The sequence below is a fragment of the Sabethes cyaneus genome, chromosome 2, assembly GCF_943734655.1.
Source record: "Sabethes cyaneus chromosome 2, idSabCyanKW18_F2, whole genome shotgun sequence".
Lineage (NCBI taxonomy): Eukaryota > Metazoa > Arthropoda > Insecta > Diptera > Culicidae > Sabethes > Sabethes cyaneus.
In genome coordinates this window covers 208,100,955-208,112,929 of record NC_071354.1, presented here as the reverse complement: position 1 = coordinate 208,112,929, position 11,975 = coordinate 208,100,955, and the positions used below count along the sequence as shown (strand labels likewise).

Genomic DNA, 11,975 nt, shown 5'->3' with positions numbered 1-11,975 from the left:
GTTTTTCAGTCTTCTCGTTCTTCTTGTTCCTCCGGTTTTCTTGCTCTTCTTAGTTTTCCAGTTGTCCTACTTTTATCGGTCTTCTCAGTCCTTTCGCTTTTCTCGGTCTTTTTGGTCTTCTCGACTTTCTCAGTTTTCTCGGTCTTCCGGTTTTTCTGTCTTTCCGGTTTTGGACTTCCAATCTTCTCGATCCTCTGGTCTTCTTGGATTTTTTGGACTTCCGGTCTTATGGGTCTTCCAGTCTTCTCAGTATTTTTGGTGCTCCGGTCTTTTCGGTCCTCTTGGGTTTTCCGGTCTGGTCGGATTTCTCCGTCTTCTAAGTCAATCCGGTCTTTCGGTTCCTTAGTCTTATCGTTCTACTTGGTTTTCTAGTAATTTCTTCTCAGTCTTCACGGGTTTCCCGGTCTTCTCGGTCTACTCAGTCTGCTCGGTCTTCTGATTTTTCAGTTTTTCCGGTTTTCTCAGTTACTTCGGTCTTTTCGATCTTGTTGGCTTTCCCGGTTTATTCGTTGTTCTCGGCCTTCTCGATCTTTTCGGTCTTCTCGGTCCTCTGAGTCTTTTCAGGATTCTCAGCGCCGCTTACAAGGATTTCAGAGCAGCATACGACAGAGTTGAACCACGAGTTGCAGGCAATACTTGGAGAGATTCTTTTCGTACATCTGGCGAAAACTGGCAGACTACAGAGGGTCGGCCACGTCGCAAGGATGCTGAACGACGGTCCAGTGAAATCCGTTCTCTTCAAGAACCCCACCGGCACTAGGAATAGAGGAGCTCAACGTCCTAGATGGCTCGACCAGGTTGAAGCCGACTTGCGTGTGACGACTCGACGCTCGACGAATTGTCGACGAGTAATCCAGAGCCGAGTGCAGTGGAGAGGAACTCTTGATACGGCAAGTGCCATTCCGGCTCTCTACTGGTAGAAGTAAGTAAGTAAGAAATAAGTAAGTATAATCTAATGGAAAATCTTTGATCTATTGAACAACTTTGTCTTGTCGTTTCATATTGTCAGGACCATGAGTTGTTCCATGTTGGATCCAATTAAGTTAATACCCATATGCCACGTAAACTCGGTTAACGCAGCTTTCGTTAATAAGCGTTCTTACTGGGGTATTTGCTGTAGAAGTCCAAAGTTGCCACGGGCTCCCGACGTCTGATCAGTCATATACAAACAACCATTTTAAAAGTTTCTTAGGTTTATCGAAGAGGTTATAATTTATTTGTAGGTCCGAGCGAACGACAGCAATTAAGGACAGTATCTGCCCCCATGATAAATCTTACCTGAGGTGTTTTCTAACAATTACAACAACAATTATTAGCAGTTTTTCTACAACAATTATTAGCACATAAACTTAGGCTAATTTGGAATTTCGAGGAAGGTCGTAACAAGTGATAAAAAGCAAAGTTTTGGGGATAAGCGTCTTTAAGACTTGACCCTTCTTTATCGACAGATTTCGCAGCCGGTTATTAAAGTTGTACGGTACAGCACAGATCATAGGGCTAGTGCAACGATCTTGCTGACTCTAGCAGCACCGTCCAGTCACGAATCAAACCTACGATCAGGCTTGTTAGACGAGCATCGTATCTCGAAGCAAATTGGGCAGTTAGTCCGTAATAAGTATTAGCTTCAATAATCAACATTCGTCTTCTACATGCTATCCGGCAAACATAGTCGATTTGTTCAACTCTGCACTTTTATAAAATTGATTTTCGAGTCACTTTCAAATAAGTATATCCCACATATAACTCAAATTCAGACGCAGCTGACTCAAAAATAAACAAAGAATGCTACCCACCTAGCGTTTCGTCCTGTTGCAACGGACAACCCGATTTAATTTCATTTTTATTTCGGTCAGATAAGTTGGTGCCATGTACTGTCGGTGACAAGTTAATTAGTTTTTTTTTCTTCTATACAAACTTCGTCCGATTTGGTTCGTGTGTTTGCCCACGTGTAAATGAATTGCAGCACCCGCACGCCGCTCCGTTCGGGAGGATGAGTTAAGTGATTATACACCAATTTCAGTGCCAGTCCAGTAGTAGTGAGTGCGTGTGATGAGCGCAAAATTGGAAGCATTTTCTAAATGGCATTTGGCTTGGACGAGCTAATTTGGAATGCAAATTACTCGCTGCTGCTGCTGTTGCTTCGGTTGCTGCCTCAGCTGCTGCAACCGGTTGTGATTTATTCATGTGGTAATGTTTGCAGCCGCCACGGTTTATGTAAAATTGACGTTTGAACTTTGGATGGATTCAATATTTGTTCACTCTACGCAACGGAACTAATGCTGAAAATTAGTTATTTTATTAATTTAATGGTGTATGCAAAAATTAACTTGTTATTAATACAATGAATAATTCGCGGTTTTCGGAGCAACTATTTACCAAACTCTTGGTGATGTTTGCCTATCATAATGTCGGAGGTTTATTAATTGAACACTAAAACTGTGGAAAGGCATCAATCTGAAAAATAAAATCATTTATCTGGTGATTCATTTGATAACACTGGTTATCAAGTGTTATCACATTTGAATGCATTTTGAAAAATAAAGGATTATTATTATTAAACATTTTTAAATTGTGAGCCAGGACTTCGTGCTTCCGCAGGAGACCGGCAGCTTGTTGACAAACCATTTAGTTTGTCCACCTAATTGCATTCGATAATCAATATTATAATAATTGTTGCTTCCAGCTGTTTAAGGCCAAAATCCAATAAATGATTGAAATCAATGCATAAATATTTTTGTTGAAATTTTTTTGTACAGGCCTAACAGCTTTGCTTAATCAAATGACCCATTCCAGTGTTACGGGACACTATCCCTACTATGCAGATCGGTTCCTGTTTCATCAAATCACTAGCATTCTGGTGAAAGATAAAGTACTCTTTAAACAATTATTGCGCATGGTATGTTTCAAGAATTTGGCGAAACACACAGACACCCAAATTTGGCGATTCACACGGTAACAATGGGTGCTAATTGTGTCTCGTAACGCTGAAATGTGTCAAAGACAAAGCGTCCTCAGTAATTTTAAAGTAAAAGGGGACGCATGGTTATTTTTAACTGAAAGTTCGGGAAAATCCATTTTTTCAAACTTGGTTCATAAGGGAGAACATGTTTCAATTTAAAACCAAAGCATTCTTACCTAATTGCTCAACAAAGCTACAAAAATAAAAAAATCCAAACACTAAGGGCCACTTCATTGGAGATTTTCGAGTGTTGTCTAGCATTAAATCACTTCATCATCGTTGTCGTCATTCCTCAGCTGAAGGAGTGATCCTCGCATGTCTTTTTCCATCGACAGTCTTATGGTGCGAGTCGTTATTCTAGCCTTATTTTTCATGGCCATACTGTTGTCAACTAAAAGATTCGTGCAAGAGCGGAAGACGTTTTGCGAGCAAAATGTGCGGCCTCAAACAAGTGAGCCACATTTTCCTTCAAATAGAACGGAAAACCGAGAACGCAATAATTAATTTTATATCTTTTTCTGGAAACGCTGTGTTGCTGTGCGCCAGGATTTGCGTTCTCCTCCCGGGGTAATGACTGACCCGCTCGATCAGATTTACGTTTTTATCGTACCGCGCCGGGCGTAATGTGAATTAGTGAAAGTAAAAGTGCTAATAAAATCATAAAAGTGTCGCTTTCGCTAGCAGCCAGCAGCGTTTGGCGTGAACTGGAACCGGAAAGGGAAAGCGTGATGAAATTGGAGTCACTTTACAACCTCAATCATTTCGCCGAAGAGGGTAACGCTTGTCGAGAGTTTATTGCCCTTTCTCATGTTAGGCGTCGTCGGTCGGCGCCGACTAACGAAACGAACCACTTGGAACAAACATGTTTATTGCCTACTTGTGCTGGCAGTTTCTTAATTGCTAATTAAATATTGTTTGCTTTAGATAACACACTCAAGGAAGGCACGCAACCGGAGTGGCCCGGAATGTCACAAACGTTTGCCTCGGCATTCCAGAAAGTTCCCTCGGCACAGCTCATTTCGATCGCTACTCCGTGCGAACAGAGGTAGTACTTTGTGCAGTCACTTTCATGTGGAAAGTAAGCGTTATCGTTCTCCTGTGGAGGACAAACTGGAGGTTGACCTGATGTCGAGGCTTCCGTGGAAGAAGCTGTAGTGGACGTTGTCGTTGACTCAGTGGTTGTTGTCAACGGGCTAGAAACGGTTGTTGAGGTTCCAGTAGCTGTAGTCGGAGGCTCGGTGGATGTTGTCGGTGGCTCAGTAGACGTTGTTGATGGCTCTTCAGTCGTAGTTGAGGACCCAGTAGTTGTAGTCGAAGGTACAGAAGTTACTGTCGATGATTCAGTGGATGTTGTCGATGGTTCCTCAGACGTAGTTGAAGACCCAGTAGTTGTAGTTGATGGCGCAGAGGTTGTTGTCAACGGTTCCACGGTTGTTGTCGTTGATTTAGTAGTCGTTGTTGAAGGCCCATTAGTTGATGTTGTTGGTAAATCCGTGGTGCTTGCCGTTGTCACTTCAACGGTAGTGGTTTCTTCCGTCGAATCACATTCTGCCTGTTCAGGATAATCACAGTATTCCATTTGCTGATTCCAATGTAGACCAGGGGCACAACTTTGCTCAATGGTTGCGCCTTCCACGCCGCAAACGTAATACCTGGTGCAATCCTCGTGAGGAAAATAAACAGGATGAGCAGGGTCGTACTGGTTCGGACATTTTTCTATCGCTTCAGCTAAGCACACTACTAGCGTGGCTATTACCAGCAGAAGGGTTTTTGATTCTATTAAAAATTATAACACTTGATTAAAGTTGAAACTTTCATATAATTATGAATTAACTTACGCTTCATGACAGGAACAATTGCAATTGGTTCGAGACTTCTTAGAGGAATCGTTAGAATACTGTGAAAGTGATTTATATATAAGTGGCTGTACTTCGTTTGCAGTACCTACAGTTGTCGTTAACATATGATTTAATTTTTTTCCCACTTAACAACGTTTTAAGATGGTCATGTCGGGTGATTCCTATCAATATCATTATCAGTTTTTGATTGGGGTAACCTAGTCATGAGCATCATTGAATTAATAAAATCTCAAGTGGTACTCTATGTAGATATTCACCAGTGTGACTCATTGCCGACAAATGTAAATATGGCACAGTCTCAATTGAACCAAAAGGCATGAAATTTTCATGACTATTTTGATCTGTTACTGTTACCTTCCTTCATGCTAAATTCTATATTTACTCACTGAATACTCTTGACAATGCAAAAGTCTCTCCTATAGGTAAGTATACTAGTCAGAGGAACGAATGAGTCCTCGCCAAGGACAGTTATTATTAAGATAGTACTAGCAGCGAGGAAGAAGTGGGTTAAGTAGATTAAGCTTTTGAAGGAAGGGTAAACCCCAATACACACAAGCGCGCATACAATTTAATAAGCATAGCGCTCATGTAATAGCGATTATAGCAAAAAGAAATGCAGTGCAGGTCGTACAGAAAACACCCCGGCGATATCACAATAGATCAACTATACTGGTCGCAGTGATAAGTCCACACAGGGAAAAAATAAAGCTTAAAATTCAAAAATAGCAGCACATTGCCAAGTGGACACGGAACACGAGGCCATACGGACGTTAAGCACATAGACGTCAGGCAGAATAGGCGGTAGTCATAAAGGATGATAAGCATATTGCCTAAAGGCCTAATGGATGTGAGGCCAAATGGACGTTTAGACGAATGTAAACGAGGCTGATAACATTCGAGGTCGAGTGATAGAACAAAGGATATTGAACTATTTACCTCTTACTTTCTCATTTTCATGTTCCATTGGGTTATCACTACTCACTTTTCACTTCTTTTGCTTATTTCTCCTTTCTAACTTCTCTTTTGAGCACTGAAAAGCGTGAAGTGTGAAATGACAAGTGATTGCACACTTCACGCTTTTCAGTACTCAATACTCACTTCTCACTACTCAGTTCATATTTACAGGGTGTTCAATAAGTTCGAATACAACTTTTCATCGTTGTGTAAGTGCGCATCATGTGCATTCTGTGTATTGGTATTGGTGTCAGCTTTAGCCTTATATAGACTAACCGACGCGCAAGGTATCGACTTGATGTCATTATTGTTATTTGTTAACCGCGCGTGATGAAGGAGTACCGCAACGTCGTAGTAAAGTTGTATGCGAGAGGTGAGCGATCCGGCAAGGGATATTTCGGCGGTTGAAATCCCACATGGGTGAAGCGGAATTTTATCTATAACACCATCCATCGGTACCGGGAGACGGACTCGGCCAAGGACGGTGCTAGATCCGGGCGATCACGTTCGGCGAGGACGCCAGCAGCCATCAAGGTGGTAAGGGAGCGGGTTCGTCGAAAAATGAACCGCTCGATCCGGAAGACCGCTGTTGACCTGGATGTGTCGATTGGGGCTGCCCACACAATTATGGCGAAGGACCTGGGATGAACGCCGTACAAGAAACGCAAGGTTCACGGGGTAATGGAGGCTTCAGCGAAGAAGAGGCAGGACAGAGCAAAACTGATACTTTCGCGGCACGCTGGTCAGGAGTTCGTGTTTTCTGATGAGGAACTCTCCATCTTGCAACAGCCGCACAATGTCCAAAATGATTGGCTGTGGGCGTCGACGTTGGTCAGCATCCCCCGTCCCACATAAATATCCCGCGGTTTCAGAGCGCCGCCTCGGTGATGGTTTGGGGGCTGTATCCAAGCATGGGAAGCTTCCACTGATATTTATCGAGAAAAACGTGTAAATCAACGCCGCGTACTATAAGACCGAGGTTCTAGAGAAGCTTGTGGTTCGTGACCTTCATGACGGGAAAGATCATTACGTCTTTCAACAGGACAGCGCACTGGCCCACACGGCGAATATCATCCAAGCGTGGTGTCGGGAGAATTTGACTGATTTTCTCGATATGACTTTGTGGCCTCTCAGCTCCCCGGATCTTAATCCCCTGGACTTTTATGTATGGTCGTACATGCTGCCCAAGCAGAGCGAACATAAAGTGAGCACCCGTCATAAAGCACAAAAGGGGGGGGGAGGCTGCTTCCACCAAATATGTCGTAAAGGTTCTCAATAAACACTGCTTCAATAAAAATTAACTCAGAAAAAAATATCTTGTATTTTCATTTTTTAAACACATTTGTATAGTGTATTCGAACTTATTGAACACCCTGTATAAACTCTTACAACTCTCTTCTCACTTTTTATTACTCACATAACACTGCTGCACTGCTGCTTACTTTTCACTACTCACTACTGGTTTGTCTTTAATGACAGATCATTTCTCATTTCTCACTTCTTACTTTTGGAAGATCGCTTCTTACTTCTGATTTATTCTGGTTCTCATTTTCATTGCTTACTAAATTTAAAATCAAGTTATCTCATGTCTTTTTGTCTTTCTGCTATGACTGAAAGTAGGCAAAGCAGAAAGGTGACCGATAGAAAATTGGCAAGATAGAAAGATGGTAAGAAAGAAAGGTGGCAAGACGGCAAGTTGGCAAGAGAGACGACAACATAGAAAAACGGCAAGACAGAAAGTTGGCAAGACACAGGATTGGCAACACAGAAAACTGCCAGGACAACCAGATGGAATGACAATACAGTGCTGGTAACGGTGAGTTTCATCACTGACGCTGAACGAAAACCAAAAATAAAAAATCAAATGTTTGACTCGATTTGACTGCTTGATTGGACTGCTCGACGCAACTGTTTGACTCGACTGCTCGAATCAATTACTCGACTTGGCTGCTCGACATGACTACTTGACTGCTCGTCCGGACTGTTCGATTAGTCTGCTTGATTGGACTGCTCGACACAACTATTTGACTCGACTGCTCAAATCAATTACTCGACTTGGCTGCTCGACTTGATTACTCGACTTGACTGCTCGATTGGACTGTTCGACTGGACTGTTCGACTGGACTGCTCGACTTGACTACTCGACTTGACTGCTCGTCCGGACTGTTCGAGTAGTCTGCTTGATTGGACTGTTCGACTGGACTGCTCGACTTGACTACTCGACTTGACTGCTCGATTGGACTGTTCGACTGGACTGCTCGACTCCAATGCTCGACTCGACTGCTCGACTCGAATGCTCGACCCGACTGTTCGACTCGAATGCTCGACTCGACTGCTCGACTCGACTGCTCGACTGGACTGCACGATTTGACAGTTCAACTTGATTACTCGACTTGACTGTTTATCTTGTCTGCTCGAGCTCAGCTCAACTTAAATTCTGCTTTCCTCGAACAGTAATCAAGTTTATGTCCTGAAAATATTTGTACGTGTACAGTAGGATTTCGAATTTTGTAACAAATATGCGTCGTCTACTTTGCCAAAATCCAAACAGTGCCAAAATCGATACCCTATTTGAAAAAATTGAATGTATATGCTTTAAAAATTGACTCAATATCATTAATCAACGATTTTTCCATGATTGCAACCGTTTTATGTTCAAAAAGTTCACCAAGAGCTATTCATTCTGTGCAAGTAAGTTTTTGACACTCCGCGGTAAGATGTAGTCCTACGGCACAAACTTTTTTGACGTAAAACTACTTCTTTCAGGCAGGTAGCAGGGATAGGAGTCGTTCCAAAAAATCTATCTCTAAGAGTGGTCAGCTTTTAACTTAGCGATCCAGTCGAGGAGTAAAGTCGATTGGTTTATTCGAACAGTCGAGTCGAACAGTTGAGTCGAGCAGTCGAGTCGAGCAGTTGAGTCGAGCAGTCGTGTCGGGCAGTAGAGTCGAGCAGTCGAATCAAACAATTGAGTCAATCAGTCGAATCAAACAATAGAGTCAATCAGTCGAGCGGAGCGGTTGAGTCGAGTCGAATAGTCCAGTCGGTCAAATTATTTTACTTTGAAGGTGGACTATTTTGTTTCCAGAAATAGTCGGTTTTTTGTTGTTGATGGAGACGGCATTTGGTTTTCGTCGTTGACTATGCTGTCTCGACGGCGATGTTAGACAGCCTCGAGACAATAAGTTGGGTAAACAGAAAGTTGGCAAGACGGAAAATTAGCAAGACCGAAAATGTGCAAGACAGAAAGTTTGCAAGACCGAAATTCCGCAAGACAGAAAGTTAGCAAGACAGAAAATTGGCAAGACAGAAAGTTGGCAAGACAGAAAACTGTCAAGACAGTAAGTTGGCAAGACAAAAAGTTTGCAAGACAGAAAGTTGGCAAGACTAAAATTTGGCAAGGCAGAAAGATGGTAAGCCCGAAACTGCGCAAAACAGATAATTGGCAAGACAATAAGTTGGCAAGACAGAAAGATGGTAAGACCGAAAATATACAATACAGACAATTGGCAAGACAGAAAGTTGGCAAGAACGAAAATGGGCATGACAGAAAATTGACGAGATCGAGAATTGGCAAGACAGAATTTTGGCAGGACCGAAAATTGGCAAGACAAAAAGGAGGCAAGACAAAAAGTTGGCAAGACAGAACGCTAGCAAGATTGAAAGTTGACAGTATAGATAGTTGGCAAGACAGAAAGTTGTTAATCTTCTTATCTTCTTATCTTATCTCACACTAACGCAGCCAATACTTGAAGGCATCCTGGAAAATGCCGATTGCTTAAATCGGTCATTTTTCTTGTCAATGGCCAGGCCAATTGCGCAGCATGTACCGCAGAGAGAATTCCAAAGAATTAAGTGGAATTAAAAATGATACTTAATTCCATTCAACTCATTGAAATCAGGGGGAAGGAAGAAAGCGTGGACCTCCCGTACCAAACGCTTCCCTTGAAGATATTGATTAATTTACAGATTACAAATTGTAGTCGTTGGGTGTATCTTTGCTAATAAAGGTTAAGTGATACTCCGGACCCTCGGGGATGAACTTATGGCATTAACCATAGTCTGGCTGCAATAGGCCAAGGTTATAGCGCCTTTTTTTCGCTCTCTGAAAATTGAAAAATTCCGTCTACCTGGCATCATTTTAATTACTTAGTAAAAGAATAAAATTTAGAAATAATAAAATATATGAATGCAGGAAAATCAAATAGATAAACGAGTGAAGTTATGAAACGACCTCACCGGCATTTGTTTCTTCGTCCATTCCATTAAATCCCGCCACTGAACAGCATTTTCGATTAAACTTGAAACAGTTTAAAGTCCTATTCGAAAGCTAGGTTTTGGGTGCCTCCGGGGCAGAACTTCATAAACCGCAAAAGTCACTACCGTATGCACAAGCGTAAATTCGGACCGCTTCCAGTAACAGTTGCCTCCAGTAATTCCGTCTGCATCCAAACATGTAACTTGTTTGTCACTATCTTCAAGGCACATGCTAATTCTATATCTGCTGCCGCTGGCCGAAAAACTAATCTGTTTGATTATTTTAACAACTAATCTGCTTGATTATTTCCAACTTCCCAATTCGTACGGAACCGATAATTCGTTTTATTAAATATTGTTTTACAAACTGTAAGAAAAATTTTGACAGCGAAAAATTTTGCTGCCGTCCACACGCGCTGTTTACTGCGATCAACCGTCAGAAAGCAAAAAGGTTAACCATTTTACACCGCTACCACTGCGTCTTGGCAAGACAGAAAGTTGTTAAGACTGAAAATTGGTAAGACAGAAACAGGGCAAGACCAAAAATTGGCAAAACAGAAAGTGTGCAAACATCGAAAATTGGCAAGACGGAAAGTTGTCAAGACTGAAAATGTGCCAAGACAGAAGACATTGGCAAGACCGAAAGTTGGTAAAACAGAATGTAGGCAAGACAGAAACGTAGCAAGACAGAAAGGTGCAACCACCGAAAATTGGCAAGACCAAAAAATGGCAAGACCGAAAGATGACAAGACCAAAAGTTGGCAAGACAGAAACGTAGCAAGACAGAAAATTGGCAAGGCAGAAAGTTAGCAATACCGAAAATCAGCAAGACAAAAAGTTGGCAAGACAGAAACGTAGCAAGACAGAAAATTGTCAAGACAGAAAGATGACAAGACCGAAAGATGGCAAGATTGACTAGAATTGGCTAGACCGAACATTGGCAAGTCAGAAAGAAGACAAAATCGAAAGTTGGCCAGACCGTAAGATGGAAAGACAGAAAATAGTCAAGACAGAAAAATGACAAGACCGAAAGCTGGCAAGACAGAAACGTAGCAAGACAGAATATTGGCAAGACCGACAATTGGCAGGACTGAAAGATGGCAAGACCGAAAATTGGCAAGACAGAATGTTGGCAAGACAGAAACGTAGCAAGATAGAAAATTGGCAAGACAGAAAGTTGGCAATACTGGAAATTGGGAAGACAGAAAGTTGGCAAGACAGAGAGATGGCTAGACCGAAAATTGGCAAGACAGAAGAATGGCAAGAGAGTAAGTTGGCAAGACAGACAGTTTGCAAGACAGAAAGTTGGCAAGACCGAAAGTTGACAAGTCCGAAAGTTGGCAAGACCGAAAGTTGGCAAGACAAAAAGATGGCAAGACAGGAAGTATGAAAGACAGACAATTTGCAAGGCCGAAAATTGTCATGACAGAAAGATGACAAGACCGAAAGATGGTAAGACAGAATGTTGGCTAGATCGAAAATTGGCAAGTCAGAAAGATGACAAAATTGAAATTTGGAATATTGGACGCTCCTCATTTGCCTTCCCCATTTCATACCCATTTGGCAAGACGGAATGTTGCAAGACAGAAACGTAGCAAGGTAGAAAATTGACAAGACATAAACGTAGCAAGACAGAAAATTGGTAAGACAGAAAGTTGGCAATACCGAAAATTCGCAAGACAGAAAGATGACTAGGCCGAAAATTGGCAAGATAGAAGAATAGCAAGAGAGTAAGTTGGCAGGACAGACAGTTTGCAAGACCGAAAGTTGGCAAGTCCGAAAGTTGGCAAGACCGAAAGTTGGCAAGTTAAAAAGATGGCATGACGGATAGTAGGAAAGACTGCCAATTTGCAAGACAGAAATGTGGCATGGCAGAAAGTTGGCAAGACAGACATATAAAATGACAAAACACATTGAACATCAGTCGATTATTTGAAATCTTTCAGTTC

General features: G+C 42.0%; 1 protein-coding gene across 1 annotated transcript; it reads right to left on the bottom strand.

Annotated features, from left to right (window-relative positions):
- Nucleotides 1-677: 677 nt before the first annotated feature.
- Nucleotides 678-4,804, bottom strand: LOC128736594 (threonine-rich protein-like). Its single transcript, XM_053831084.1, has 3 exons — nt 4,798-4,804; nt 3,893-4,735; nt 678-913 (listed from the first exon to the last, which is right to left on the bottom strand). The coding sequence occupies exons 1-3, from the start codon at nt 4,802-4,804 to the stop codon at nt 678-680; spliced, it is 1,086 nt and encodes a 361-aa protein (XP_053687059.1).
- Nucleotides 4,805-11,975: the final 7,171 nt, after the last annotated feature.